The sequence below is a fragment of the Erythrolamprus reginae genome, chromosome Z, assembly GCF_031021105.1.
Source record: "Erythrolamprus reginae isolate rEryReg1 chromosome Z, rEryReg1.hap1, whole genome shotgun sequence".
Classification (NCBI taxonomy): Eukaryota; Metazoa; Chordata; class Lepidosauria; order Squamata; family Dipsadidae; genus Erythrolamprus; species Erythrolamprus reginae.
Window position 1 is genome coordinate 140,401,364 of NC_091963.1, and position 15,946 is coordinate 140,417,309.

The 15,946-nt window shown below is 39.0% G+C and overlaps 2 protein-coding genes across 2 annotated transcripts; both read right to left on the reverse strand.

Annotated features, from left to right (window-relative positions):
- Nucleotides 1-5,960: 5,960 nt before the first annotated feature.
- On the reverse strand, nt 5,961-6,905 carry LOC139154189 (olfactory receptor 2D3-like). Its single transcript, XM_070728620.1, has one exon. The coding sequence runs from the start codon at nt 6,903-6,905 to the stop codon at nt 5,961-5,963; it is 945 nt and encodes a 314-aa protein (XP_070584721.1).
- Nucleotides 6,906-12,711: 5,806 nt separating this feature from the next.
- LOC139175684 (olfactory receptor 2D3-like) lies at nt 12,712-13,641 on the reverse strand. Its single transcript, XM_070766882.1, has one exon. The coding sequence runs from the start codon at nt 13,639-13,641 to the stop codon at nt 12,712-12,714; it is 930 nt and encodes a 309-aa protein (XP_070622983.1).
- Nucleotides 13,642-15,946: the final 2,305 nt, after the last annotated feature.

Consider the following 15,946-nt stretch of genomic DNA (forward strand, 5'->3'; position numbering starts at 1 on the left):
CTATTTTTTGATTGCTGGCTGGAGAGAGGCACCCAGTATGACCCTGACCCTCATGTGCACCCAGTATGACAATGATCCAGAACCCATCCCTGCCCAGAACTGAAGAATGTAGAATATTCCAAAGTGTATTGAATTTTCAGCTATTTCCAATATCCATTTCTTTGCTTGCCAATTTTTGGCCATGAATTATCACCTGCATTTATATAGACCCACCAAATCTAGACTGTAACTTCAGCATATCCAAAAAATATATCTGAACCTCTTTACCATCATCTTTTGATTAATTAGATGAATGAAGCATATATAATGTAGATTTAATTCTATATAAATATTTAAATGAGACATAATGATTTTTAAAGCATTTTTAAAATTCCAGTCATGTCATTCCTTCCCCCGTCAAATTTATTAATTTTTATTTATTTATTTATTTATTACAACAAACAAACAAAGCTTTTGCTGTGTCCCAGCATAACAGATATAATGCCTTTGCTGACCTTAATACAGACACTAAAATGACAGGTCAAGGTAGTTGTCTGGCAAATATTTTTTTTTATTTTTTTCTCTCCAATCACAGTACAATAAAAATTATAACAACAACGTCAAATTGTTTTACAATAAATCAATTTCAGGAAGTTATAGAATACAATGCTACCACCTTCACTTTTCACATCTGAATAAAAATAGCTGCCCAATTTTTTAATGCTATAGAAATATACTATTAGCTAAGACCCCATTTAAGCTGTTCCAAATTCTACCATCTCACATTGAATGGGCTGAAATGTTTCAAATCTCTCCTAATCACTTCCCTATCAATTTTCATATATAATCAATATCCTTTACAAATAGTTAACGCCTATTAATAAAATACCCTTAAAAAAACATTTGAAAAATTCTTACAGTCAAAGGGGAAAAAATAAACCCAATAATATCACCAAATATTGTCTAATTAATCCAACTACCAACCTAATTACTAATTGCTTTATATAAAAAATTTAAAATGAAAAGAATAGAATCAAAATAAAATTAAATCTATAAAAAATAAAATGAAATTAAGTCTCCAAAGAAATTAAGAAATAAAAAAAGTAAGACAGAGAATAGAAAATTACACTAAATAGATAAGATAAATATAGGTGTAAAGAGGCAGCAGGATAAAAAAAGAAAGCTAGGGAAAAAAAGAAAAAGAAAAGCGCAAAACAAAAAAAAGAAAGAAGAGGAGGAAAGAGCAAAGAAGAACTTTCCTCTTCTTCTCATTGACTTCTCCACCTATCTCCTTATAGCATTTCCCAAAATTTGCAAAGTTTTAAAAATTGCTTTATAAAAAAGAACATACCCAACAGAATCCTGCAACCCGAACCAAGAAAAGAAAAGAAAGAAATTTCCTTGATAGCCCACTGGTAGTTGTGATAATGATAACTCAAATAAGCAGGTGATCATAATCCAAGATGAAGAACTTACATTGGAAAGGGGAAAGTGTGAATCAGGTATTATGCAACAGTCACACAGGAGCAGTAAGGTGTCCAAAAAAAGAACCCACCTTCTGGTTGGTGATTCAATTGTAAGGGATGTAAATTTAGGAAAGAATATGGAAGTTTTGAAAGAGGACAGGTGTCCTTCCTCTCTTTTTTCTCTTTCTCTTCCTTCTTCCCTTTCTCTTTCTTTCCCTCTCCTTTCTTCCTTCCCCCCTCTCACTCTCTTTCTCTCTCTTCCTCCATCCCTTTCTCTCTTTCTCTTTCTCTCTCTCCCTCCTTCTCTTTCTCTCTCTTCCTTCCTTCCTATCTTTCTCTCTCTCTCTTCCTCCCTCTCTCTTTCTCTTTCTTTCTCTTCCTTCCTTCTCTCTTTTTCTCTCCCTTTCTCCCTTTATTTCTCTTTCTTTCTCTCTTCCTTTTGCTCTATTTCTCTCACTGGAATATCTCATTTGCCAACATGTGGTGCAATTCTCACCAGTTTAATTCTTAGCTAGTTCCAAGGAAGTGATTTAAACTCCTCAATACCTGAGGCAAAAGTCTGACCAGCCAACATGGCCACCCCACGGCAGACTTCACATGCGAGGAGGAGTGGCCCAAGCGCACGTCCTCTTCTTCAAGACTGGTGCGCAACCGAGGAAGGTGCGGGCAAGTGGTGGCAGTTGGGAAAGAGGGGGCATGATGACCTGGAGTTGGAGCCCTCTTCTCTCCCGATCCTGGGGGAGGAGGAGGAGGAGACTGGCGGCATCGGTATCACATGGACCACACTCTCATATTCTCCCCCTCCCCTTGCCTCCATCTCCCCCTCCCTTCCTTTTGTTGTAGCTTGAGCGGTAGTGGCAGCAATGCTGGCAGCAGTAGCATCAACCATGACTTTTGTTTAGAGTATATATTATTTATCATATTTTCAAAATTGGATCCAAATTCCATATCTTTTATTAATTTTTTTAAAAAGTCCCAATTTAAATTATCAAAGGCTTTTTCAGCATATAAAAACAACATTGCAGATTCTTTATCGCTATGGCTTTCATAATATTCTAACATGTTCAAAGCTATTCTAGTGTTGTACCTTATTTGTCTATCAGGCAGAAAACAATTCTGATCTGGATGGATTGTCTTATTTAGTATTTTTTTCAATCTCTCTGCTATAATTGATATGTACAGTTTGTAATTGGTATTTTGCAAAGATATTGGTCTATAGTTTTTAATCTGATCTGGATCTGCACCTTCTTTATGTATCAATGTTACATTGGCTTCTTGCCACGATAAGGGATATATGGCATTTTTAAACGTTATTATAAATTCCTAATAATAAATCTCCTGTTATATGTTTGGAAATCCATCCGGTCCAGGGGTTTTGTTATTATTCTGTTTCATGATTACTTGTTCTAACTCTTCATTAGTTATTTCTTTGTTTAACATTTCTTTATCTTCTTTACTTATTGGTCTAATTTTTGAGTCTTCTAAATATTTTAATATATCTTCTTCTCTAATGTTATCTTTATCATATAGTTCTTTATAATATTCTAATGCTATCTCTTTCTTTTTTTCTAATTGGTGGTGTAATATTTTATTCTTGTCTGTTAACTGTTGAATTTATCTTTTTTCCTTTCCTTTCCTCAATTTATAAGATAACCATCTACCTGCTTTATTCGCATTTTCAAATTGATCTTGTTTTGCAGCTCTTAATTTCCTTACTACCTCTTCCTGACCCAATAATTCTAATTTATGTTTAATTAATTCAATTTATTGTCTTGTAATTTAGTTTCCTGGATCGTCCTGAGATTCTTTTTCTAAATTTTTCAGTTTGAGTATTAATTAATTTTCCATTGTCTTTTTTCTTTATTTTTTTCTGAATGTATAGGCTATTGTTAACCCTCTCTGGTATGCTTTAGCTGGGTCCCATAAATTCTGCAGAGAAGTTTCTTGATTATTATTTTCTTTAAGAAATAACTCCATTTCTTTTTTATCCAATCTATATATTCTTGATCTTTCAATAATTGCGAGTTCAGCATCCATCTTTTATTTTTTCTACCTTTACCTTTACCAAAGTTTTTATAGGGTTATGATCTGCCCATTCGTTAATATCTATTTTAGTCTGATTTATTAAATTTTCTACTTTACCATTAGCCCAAGCCATGTCTATTCTAGACCAACTCTGGTGGGCATTGGAGTAAAATGTATATTCTCTCATCTTTATTTCCCATTCTCCACCAATCTCTCAAACTTAATTCTTCACACATTTAGTGGAATGTTTTCGGAAGCACTTTCCTTTTTTATATGAATTTTTATTTACACTTTTATAGTCTTTAACAACATCAATTATACCATTAAAATCCCCAATTACACAAATATCCTCAACTTCCAGTTGTACTAATTTCTGATATAATTTACAATAAAAAAAGCTTTTTGATTTGTGTTTGGTGCATATATAACCTTTTTGTAGTGTGGTGGCCAAAACTGGATGCAGTACTCCAAGTGTGGTCTAACTAAGGCTTTATAGTGTGGTATTAGTACCTCCCTAGTATTTGATTGTATCCATTAATGCAATTTAGAATTACATTGGCTTTTTTGGCTGCTGCATCACTCTGCTAGCTCATGTTTAGCTGGTTGTCTATTAAGACTTCAAAATCCCTCTTTCAGTCATTGCTATTGAATGTGGTTTCCCCAGTTTTATATGTGTATGTGTATGTGTGTATTTATTTTTCTTACCTAGATGTAGGCCTTTACTTTTCTCAACATTGAATTTCATTTTATTAGATATGGCCCAATGTTTAAGTCTGTCAAGATTGATCTGTTTTTTGAGGCTGTTCTCTGGGATGCTAGCTATTCTTGCTAGCTTAGTGTTGTCTGTAAATTTGGTTAGTTCCCCTTCTATTCCCTCATCTAGGTCATTTATGAAGTTGTTAAAGAGTACTGGGTGGTGATGGTTACCACCTTTAAAGCTTGGTCCAGATTACTTGAGTTATGTCCAATCCCAATGGGATTGGATTGGCTCATCCATGACAGCAATGGTGCCATAGTGCAGATCCTGTTAGTCAAGTCAAATTTCAGCTAACAGGGTCCAAAATAAGAGCATTCTCTGCCATGGCTCCTGCCCTCTGGAACATCTTACCTCATGAAGTGAGATTGGCTCCCACTCTTCTGACTTTCTGCAAGAAACTAAGACCTGATTCTGCCAAAGGGAAGCTTCACACTGGAGGAGGTTGATTAACTAGAATCTAATTCATTGGTGAAATCCTCCCGGTTCCATCCAGCACACGAGTGAGTAATGGTGGCAGCGCATGTTTCAGAGAACTGGTAGCGGTGGCAGCGCAAAGTTCTGCCCACCTGCCCAGATGTTAGTTACTTCATGGTTTTAACCCTCTGCAAAGCCTTTCACACGTGTTCAATGATTCAAAAGTCAGACATGACATCAGCATCACATTTTTATTTTTTATTTTTTTATTTTTCTCCACATTAAAAACATACAAAACAACACATATACCTTCAACAACAAACCATATGTTTGTATTATCTCTTATATTAAAGTAATAAGACATCAAATCACATTTTGAATTCCCAATAATTTAGTAGGTCTAAAATGTATATCAAATAATTAATTTTAATTTCATTAAATGACATGATAGGCAATTTCTCCTTCTATTAATCACAGTCTTAAATCTTATTTCTGTTTCCATTCTATTCTAATTTAATTTTTGGTATATGTTATTTTTTTATCTAGTGCTACCTCCTTGTCTATTTTTATCATCCAGGTTATCACAATCATATTTTGCACTTCCGTTTCTCCCTTTTATATTACATTAATAATAAAAGCTTTATCTGTATTCTTTTTCAAAGCAATCATAAAATTTCACCCAAACTTTATAAAACTCTGAATCTTCTTTATCTTTAATTTTCATTGTCAATCTGTTCATTTCTGCACAGTCCATTATCTTCTTTAGTACTTCTTCTCAATTGGTATATTACTCAGTTTCCAGTTTTGTGCATAAACTATTCTAGTGGTTGTTACTATGTGTAAAATTAAATATGTTTCTTCTTTGTTAAATTTCTCTGGCAGTATGACCAATAAAAATATTTCTGGTTTTAAGTCAATACTTTGTTTTAAAATCTTTTTAATACTGAATCTCTGTCCAGTATTTTTTGGCTTCCATTGAAATACAACACATGATAAAAGGAGCCACGTATGTGGTTACATTTCCAACCATTTATTTGTTTTTAAACATTTTTTCTATTCTCTCTAGGGACTTATGCCATCTATAAAACATCTTATACATATTTTCTTTAAATGCTTTTGCCATTGTCATTTTATAATTCCTTTCCCATACTTGCTACCTGTAGGCTTTCCTAAGGATTTCCCCCCCCATTTGAAGATCCAGATTTAAATGTCAATCCATACTATTAAGATTGTCCCCAGAATGGAAATGTTTGGTGCAATATTAAGAGCATATTTGCAGACTTTACTTGAAACAGACAAATTTAGAAAGAGAAAGGTATTTATGACTTTTTCTCAAAGCTATGTCTTTTCAACACTTTACGTATAGCCTTATGGACATCCTTGTTCCGCAGGGTATAGATGATAGGGTTAAGCAATGGGGTCACCACAATATACAAGACTGCAATTTTTTTCTCCCGGTCAGGATATGAACTTGATTGAGGAATTATATATATAGAGATGATGGTACCATAGAACAAGGTAACCACAACAAGGTGGGAGCCACAGGTGGAGATAGCTTTCTGCCAACCTGCAGCTGACCGCATTTGACAAATGGAATACAAGATGCAAGTATAGGAACATAAAATAATGGAAAAGGGAACCAGAACAATAAATGCTGACAGACCATTGAGAATGGCTTTGGTGCGTTTTATATCGCCACATGCCAGCTTCAGGACAAATTGCAACTCACATGTGAAATGGTTAATGGAATTACGACCACAGAAAGAATGTTGAAAGATGCAAACAACATTGACCATTGAAAAGAGGCAACCGATGATCCAGCAGGTGCTGGCAAGCAGGTGCTGGACTTTCTTATCCATTGCAGAAGCATATTTCAAGGGATTGCAGATGGCCAAGTAGCGATCGTAAGCCATGACTCCCAACAGCAGGCATTCTGTACTGCCCATGCTCAGTGCACTGCCTCCTTGTAACATGCAACATATTGAGGAAAGCATTCCATTCCCAGCCAAGAGATGGGCTAGTGTTTGAGGCAAAGTAGTAGTGACATACACAATCTCTGTGCCTGCAAGGTGGGTGAGGAAGTAGTACATGGGTGTGTGCAGTTGAGCATCAAAACATACCAGTAGGATGATCAATAGATTACCTAATACTGTAAGCAAGTAGATTATGAAGAAGATGATGAAGAGCAAAATCTGTTCATTTCGCTGATGGGTAAGCCCCAAAAGGATAAACCCTCTTCCAAAGGTGAAGTTCTCAGATATCATTCTGGCATCCTGTTGAGAGCGGAGATGTTGATGGCTGCTGAGATTAAAGGGGGGGGAAACAAGAAGAAGAAGAAGAAGAAGAAGAAGAAGAAGAAGAAGAAGAAGAAGAAGAAGAAGAAGGAGAGAAAATACTTTTTTTCAGAGCATTATAATATAATCTAAACCCTGAGTCCTTATTTTCAATACATGTCAGTGGCTATTATTAATCATAGATTTGTGAGATCCTTGGTGCTCTCTGAGCTTGGCAGTTTCATTTCAAAGCATTATTATTATTATTATTATTATTATTATTATTATTTTGTTTATTTATTTATTTATTTATTTTGTCAAATAAGTGTAGAATTATAGTTTGTATTAACATAACAAAGTATACAGAAGTGATAAAAAGGATAATAGGACAGAAGAACAGGGGCGGTAGGTACAATAGTGCACTTATGCACGCCCCTTACAGAGATCTTAGAAATGGGGAGATGTCAACAGTAGATAATTTAAGGTTGAAGATTTTGGGGTTAGGGGTAGAAACAACAGAGTCAAGTAGCGAGTTCCAGGCATTCTGTTGCTGAAGTCATATTTTCTGCAGTCAAATAAGGTTACCTAATATGGTAATGAAACATCCTCAAGAGAACTACAAAGCTGATAGACCACCAAGGACCTCACAATTCAACCTTAAGCTACAAATATTTTCTTCTATAAGGATAATAGTTTGTTAGCAACAGGAACGTATGTTTTCAGTCATACCAGATGATACCCTCTCTACCCTTTTGGCAAACAATGCATTGACTACTATCTTGAGAGAGCTGTTATGGAACTCAACAGTCTTGCCTACAATTTATCCCATACTCAAAGCATTTGACAAGCTAGAATTTCTACTTAATAGTTATAGGAGATATATAGATAAGTTGCATCAAGAAAGAAAAACATAGAATTGAAAAGAAGAAAGTAAGGAGTGATATGTCTGACTAGTTCCTACCATCTGGAGTAATTTGCCATTGTCCTCTTCTGAGATGTTTCATCAATTTCTCAGTCCAGTCTATAACTGTAGGATAGCTTGCTGATTTTCCATTTGATATGATCTCACCTTTTCCCATTTTTGGAGACCAATTAAGATTATATGCCATTTACCTGGTCCTTCATCCATACACTGATGATAATAACAAAACAAATTCTACCTTTGTGCTTCTTAAGGAATTTGACACTCCTGAAGAGTTGTGCCAAAACTTGGTTGATGGGAGTTTAATTCCCACCCTACAATTCTGAATTTTAATGAAGCATTTGGGCACAGTTCATCACAAACTTCTGTCCTCAAAAATACTGCTAGAACTAGGTTCTCAGTAACGTTTTAGAAAGGGGGCTAGAAAGTGAAAGAACATAATGGGAAGAAAGAAGACCCAGGCTACAGGTTCTATATAATTTCTGAGATAGCTACTTAGATGGTTTAATTACCTCTTCAGGAACTAAATTCAACTTAAAAGACTCTTTACCTTGATTCAGTGCCTAAGAGGAAAGGAGCAACACACTGGCTTCCTTCTTTGTTATTATAAGATTTGTTTAATTCTTTACAGAGTGGATTTGATGATATCTAATTGCTTAACTCCCTTGAGTCATCTTCTGTAGATTGTTATAAGTGTTTGCTCCTTCTTTAAATCTTGTGGGAACCTGGGAGACTAATTTAAAATAAATGATTTAATCTTAATGAGTCTGCTTCCTTTAGCACAGAGGCCTTCAAATTTGGCAACTTTAACACTTGTGGACTTCAACTTTCAAAATTCTCCAGCCAGTATAGTTTTAGCAACTCTAGACTTAGGCCTAAATTTGGAGTTGGTGAATGAATTTCAGCTTCCCTAATTTCCCTGCCATCAGATAAATCTACAATAATGGAACTTCTTGGGGACAGGAGCTATCTCCTTCTTCAATGCTGTTGATATTGGTGGGGAAATTGGGCCTTCATCGCTTTAACATATGGATTTGGGGATTTTCAAAATCAATTGTCATACATTCTAAGATGTTTGTACCCAGAAAGCTTCATGGACAGTTTAATCCAAGAGGCTAAATTAATCTGCCTCAAAAATCTTATGTGGGGGTGTTGTGATTCAGCCTGAGTCTCCTCAGGGACCGGCTGGAGCTCTGCCGGATCCATGCCCAGAGGAGGAGGACAGTGAACAGGAGGGGGAGGACCAGGCAGACGGGGTAGAGGAACGTCAGGAAGAGGAGGAGGCAGAGCAGCCTGAGACCCCTGGGGGGGCCTCTCCCCAGCTAGTAGCCTGGATTCATTGGATGAAGACGCACAGGCTATAATAGACATGAGGCAGCGACGTGCAGCTCAAAGACGGGGCCAATTAGAAAGGTATTTCCATCCCTGAATTGGCAACAGCTGGGTTTGGGTGTGGTTCTCCTCAGCAGGGTTGAAAAGGCAGGCCCGCCCTTACAGTCTTGTGGAGAGTTATCAACTGGGAGTCCTGTGACCTTGCTTCGATCCTCGGCGTCTCTGATCTTGGCTTGTGGCCTAGAAGTCTGGAAGACTTGGGGGAGGCGTGGGTTTTATTATCTCCAGCGTTGTTTTTGCCAGCAAGAATCCTGTTTTATTGCCTGGCCTTCGTGAAACCTCTGTGAAGCTTCATAGTGTTCCTGTCTGTAAGAACAGTTTTTGTTACCTGTGTTTGCTTTGAATTATATAAACTGCCTTTGCTTTTTACTAGTGTGTCTGGATACTCTTTTTGGTTGGTGTTGGCGTCTGGGGGGACCCAGACAGAACAGGGGGGAGGGTGTGTGAGATGGACACTTCTCTCATTAGCTTTGAGTGAAACACTGAGCTGCAGCTGATTGTAGATGCTAATTTGGGTCAGAACCTCTCTGGAGGAGTGGAAAAGAAGGGAAGCACTCTGGTCACATGGGCAACCCTGTCACATTGTGCAAAACACCCATAAATGCACCGAAGTCTTTGTGCATGTGCAGAGGGTGTTTTTTGCAAGCTGTGGCAACTGGAGGATCAGTTTGGAAGCATGGACCACTAGTCATCCCTGCCAGTTGGGTGAGCGGCACTACATTTCCACTAAAGAACCATCCAAACTGGCAGTAACCACCACTGAGACATACACAATGATCGAAGAGAAGTGAATCAGATAAAAAGACCTTGATCTCTGATAAAGTAGAGCCTGAATGTGATAGGGAAGCTAAGATCAAAGAAATAAAGATTAATCTAATTAACCAGAAGTAAAACGTTCATTTACTTTCTTCTTTGTTTCCCATTCACATGTAACAAAATTGAAGAAGTGAGGATATGATCAAGAGGGGGTAAAACTAAATTTATGAGCTATACATAGATAATGAATAAGTGTCAAATTTTGGGTACCTCATTTTAAGAAAGAATATGAGGCATCTAACCAGGTTTTAATAATTTTAAACATTGTTTCAGTGAGGTATTTTTTCTTTTCTTTTTAAAGATGGAAAAAGTTTTATTAAGGTAACATTTGTGAGTTCTACATTGCAGCAGAGGCAAAATAACAATGCGGACACAGAGCTGGATTTTAAAACTGGGTCATTTTTATTAATTAAATTATAATTAATTTAATTCAACCTAACATGGACCCACAGAGGTCAACTGAATTACTTCCGGGGTAGAAATGAAAACATTCTGGGGCAACATATGGGCGTAGCTCCATTCTGATCCAGGTGAAGGGACCACGCCCTCACCTGTATCCCAGCCATGCCTTGCATGTGGGACGTCTCGACATCCAATCCCTGAAAGGGGATTGAAATGGGCGGGACCCAAAGGCAGGTTCTCCCCAATTGCTCAGATCCACTTAAAGGCACCATGAGCCCTTGGAGAGAGTCTGCCAATCATCCCCAAAGATGCCCAACAGAGAACACGTAGTTGCTAAACACCTCCCAATTTCCGCCCCTAACCTGCCACGGAGTGGGGGTCAGATCTCTATCTTGGCCCCCCAACTCCCCGCTCTATCTGCGCCAGCTCATGCAGTGACCTCTGCAGGTCCTGTAAAAAGATGGCGTTCCCCTGTTCTGACAGGTGAATGCCGTCAGCGCGGTAAAGCCACGGCTGATCAATAGTGATGTTGGGATGGGAAACCACTACCCCACCAACTCTCTAACCAACCTGCCAATGGCCCTATTAACCTTTCTCCTAACCTTATGAATGGCCCTAAGGGAAATGCCGTCCCTCCAAACAATCCTCGGGAGGATCTCGGACCAGACCACTTGTGTGGCTGGCCAAGCCATGTGAAGAGCACGCAGGTCTTCACGTGCCTGGCAAATCAATGCCAGGCCCCCCATTACACACAGGTCATTGCCACCAAGGTGCAAGACCAACCACCTGGGTGGAATCACATTGTGGCGCCCTCCCAGGAGCAGGGAAAGGAGCCCCTCCCATCGCAAGCCTCTTCTTCCCAGCCAGGCGACGTTGACCCAATGGCCCAAAGACAGCTGGGTCCCCACGGCGGATCTTGCTGCGGAGCAGCCAGCCCAAAAGATCATACTGTGGCCACACAGCAACACCGTCGGTCTCACCCTGCAGGGGCTATCTGGAAGGGAGCAGAGACAGGTTACCTCACGTGAAATCCTGCTCCACTATCTCAGCAGGCCGCATGTAAGCTAAATAGGCCGCAGACCTCAGGGGAACCAAAATCTATTACTATTATTACTATTTTCTCCTCTTTTTCCATCCCTGTCTCCTCTCCCCATGTGTGTGTGGTGTGTATGTGTGTGTGTGTGAACTCTTGAACCATTTCCAATAACAGGTGAGCTATTGGAAATGGTTCAAGAGTTCACACACACACACACACACACAAACAGCTGGGGTTTTTTTTCTCTGTTATTATTTGGGTGCTTTTTACCATATGCTTTAAATCAAGAGTCTTTTCTCTCTCTTTCTCTCTCCCCTCTTGCTCTCTCTCTTTTTTCTCACTTTCACTCTCCCTCTCTTTCTATCTCTCTCTTTCTCTCTTGTTTTCTTTCTCTCTCTCTATTGCTTTCTTTCTCTCTCACTCTTTCTTTCTATCTCTCTTGCTTTCTTTCTCTTGTTCCCTCTCTCGCTATCTCCCTCTTCCCCCTTTCTCTCTCTCTCTCTCTTTCTCACTGACTTTCTCTCTCCCTCTCTCTCTCTGTCAGCGAGGGGGCTGTGAGAGAGTGCTTTCTCCGAGCGCTTCGGGAATGCCTGCCCTGCCTGTACTGCAGCCCCCTTGCTGAAAGTCTGGGACAAAAGCACTCCCAGTGAGGGGGCTGCGAGAGGGGTGGGGCGGGCATTCCTGAAGCGTGTGAAGAAAACCCTCTCTCGCAGCTCCCTGGCTGGGAGCGCAGATAAGAACGAGGAGGAAAAGCCACGGCCACCGCTGCGGGAGAAGTCGCGCCCCAAGGCAGGAGGTAGAGGAGGAGGAGAGGGGGCAGATCGGGCGGGCAGGGGCAGCGCCGAGAGGCCAGGGGCGTGAGCGGGCCAGAGGCACTGTGGAGAGGCAGGGGCGGCCGCGGCTCCCTTTTCTTCTATTGCCAGCGCCTCCCCGCCCCCGCACAGCCCCCCGCGGGCTGGCAGGGGGATGGGGGGTGCACGCCCGTGGAAAAAGGTGCACAGGGGATATTTTGGGGCGCACGCATGCACGCAGGTTACGGGGAACGCTGATAATGAACATGAAGCTGAGAAATGGTGCATGAACTCCAGATTTGTTGAGGGGATGTCAATATTAGGCAAACTTTTATTTTCTCCTGTCTATCCAAAACATGATGATTAATTCAATGTGTAATAAGGTAACCACAAAACCAAGTAAAGCCTAAGAAGATACCAGTGCTTGTATTTTGTTTTTTAGTGTTTTGTATTTAGTATCTTGGACAATGCCCCGTGAACATCCTTGTTTCTCAGAGTATAAATAACAGGGTTGAGCAGAGGTGTGACTACAATGTAAAAGACAGCAATTTTCTTGTCACTGTCTGGAGTTGTGCTACACCGAGGTCTCATATACATAGATATGACAGTCCCATAGAACAAGGTGACCACCGCCAAATGGGAAGCACAAGTGGAAAAAGCTTTGCTTCGGCCAGCAGCTGACTGCATCTGTAATACGGTTGATAGAATGAGCCCATAGGAAGTCAGGATAACTGAAAGAGGAATCAACAGGATCAGAAATGCTGCTCCAAAAATTATGTTCTCAGTAGCATAGGTATCAGCACATGCAAGCTTTAACACCACTGGCAGCTCACAGAAGAAATGGTTGATGCGGTTAGGGCCACAGAAGGGCAGGCGTAGTGTACAACCTACGTTCATCACCGAGAGGAGAAAGCCACCAACCCATGAAGCTATGGTGAGTTGCAATTGGTGCCACTTGTCCATGGCAACAGTATAAATGAAAGGATGACAGATGGCCAAATAGCGATCATAGGCCATGACCCCCAAGAGAAGTCCTTCAGTGCTACCTAAGGACAAAGCAATGTACATCTGGGTCGTGCAACGTATGAAGGAAATGGTTCCATTTCCAGAGAAGAGGTGAGCCAACATCTGGGGCACAGTGCTGGAGACATAACAGATCTCCAGAGCTGAGAGGTGAGTCAAGAAGAAATACATAGGCGTGTGAAGCCTGGAGTCAGCTTGAACCAGTATGATGATCACAAAGTTTCCCACAAGAGTAAATAAATAGAAAATGAGGATGACTACAAAAAGTAAAATCTGGGTCTTACGGTCATTAGTGAGTCCTACCAAGACAAATTTTGTGACCACAGTGCTGTTTTCAGCCTCCATTATCAGCTTCTGCTGGGACAAAAAAAATCCATTAGTTACTGAGATTTCTCCCATATTATATTACTCTTAATCTTCCCAGTTCTCTCGACATTTCTTGGATGACAGCTCACACATCCCATATTTGAGGGATCCAAGCAGGGATGGGTTGCAGTGCAGTAGGCAACTGTGCACCAGTAGTGGCTGCCAGATTGTGCAATTTGCACGTGACTGCTCATATTTTGCTTCCTGCATGTGCACAGAAGCAAAATCTCTCGCACATGGGAGAGAGATTTTGATGAGCAACATGAGAAAATATTATTTTACTGAAAGAGTAGTAGATCCTTGGAACAAACTTCCAGCAGACGTGGTAGATAAATCCACAGTAACTGAATTTAAACATGCCTGGGATAAACATATATCCATCCTAAGATAAAATACAGAAAATAGTATAAGGGCAGACTAGATGGACCAGGAGGTCTTTTTCTGCCGTCAGACTTCTATGTTTCTATGTTTCTATGATTTTTTTTTTTGCTTCTACGGATGTAGGCGTGTGTTCCCTCACAAGAGTCTGATGCATTTTTTCTTCCTGCACATATGCAGAAGCAAAATCATGCTGGGGATGCACACAAACATGTGTGCTTAGTATGCACACAAGATTCCCCAAACTATATAAACAGTGCACTGATAGCAGTAGGTAGCATCAATCTGCCCCTGGATCAAAGGCTATCTAAAATTAATCTCAGTTAAAATTCACCCCTGAAGTGCAAAGAAAACTGTATAGCCAGAGATATGGTACAGTATTCCTGGCTTTGCTATTAATTAAAGCAGAGCATTAGATTGATTGGAAGAAAAGTTATGAGCAAAGGATTAGACAGATAGAATAGAATCACATTTTTTATAAAACTGATTTGTGCGCTATTTTCTTTTTTTCCTTTAAAAAAATATCCTGTAACCTCTGAACAAAATATATCCCTCTTGGTCAATATTAAGCATTATCTGGACAAGTGGCACTCTTAAAAGAAGAAAAATAAATAAATTGGTTACATTGAATCTATTATAACTTTTATAATTTCCAGTCAGAAGGAAAAAAGAAGTCCCTTGCAATTGAGAACAGAAAAAGGCAACCATTGTTTAAACTTAGGTTTATCTGAAGGTAGAATATGTAAATTAAAACATTTTGAAAGAGGAAGAAAAAGGAGAAGGGGAAGGAAAAGAAGGAGGAGGAGGAGGAGAAGAAAAAGAAGAAGAAGAAGAAGAGGAAGAGGAAGAAGAAGAAGAAGAAGAAGAAGAAGAAGAAGAAGAAGAAGAAGAAGAAGAAGAAGAAAGAAGAAGTAGAAGAAGAAGAAGAGGAAGAGGAAGAGGAAGAAGAAGAAGAAGAAGAAGAAAGAAGAAGAAGAAGAAGAAGAAGAAGAGGAAGAAGAAGAAAAGGAAAATGAGGAGGAGGAGAAGGAAGAGAAGAAGAAGGAGAATTTAAAAGGGAATATCTTGCCAAATGAGACCCTTAATTAAAATTTGAATATCTTTGTTATAGTAACAATTTTGATCTTAATGGAGAGCAGGACAGATTTAGCATAATATTGCCAGTCAAAATAAGTACCTGCAAATAAATGGTGATACTTCGTTCTACTGTCAGCTGCGCCGTTAGAAGTAAAAAAAAGTTTCATTTAGTCCTGCCTTTATAGCCCATGATAGGCAAATATTTTCTTATGTCAATAATAGCTCTCCAGAAAATCTTCCCTATATCCCATTTGTGAACTGTAGTCTCTACCAATCTTAACCATGCAAAAGATGTCCAATGCCAATACATTTATTTTGCTAGATTACTTGGATGTATTTTCTATCAGAAGGTTCAAAAAGTATATATATGGGACATAGTTCAATCAAATCTTATTTTATTCATTTAACTGCTTGTTCATTCTCAGTCAATGCTTGAAAGTGCAAAATGTACTTTCTTTTCTTCTTTCTTTAAGTCATTATTAGGGTGAAGCTCCAAGTATAATAAAGACTCTGGATCTAATCTAGAGGGACTTCTTTAATTTTCTTTTCAATTCTTCAGAATACTAACTCATCCCATTGGGATTTTCTTTAACTAAGAACACAAAAGTACAGTAGATGATTTTTAAGTAGGAGGTTTGAAATGTAGAAAGCCAATTAGCTTTATTTCTTTCTCTTTGTTTCGTTGCGGGATTATTAGAGGTTGTGTCAACTTTAAACCAAAGTTGAAGATGACAATGTTAAAACATAAAAATAGTTATATTAGAATTGACAGAGATACTGAAAGAATTTCCATGCTTTTTTCCATCATGGATTATCTGCTTATGATTTC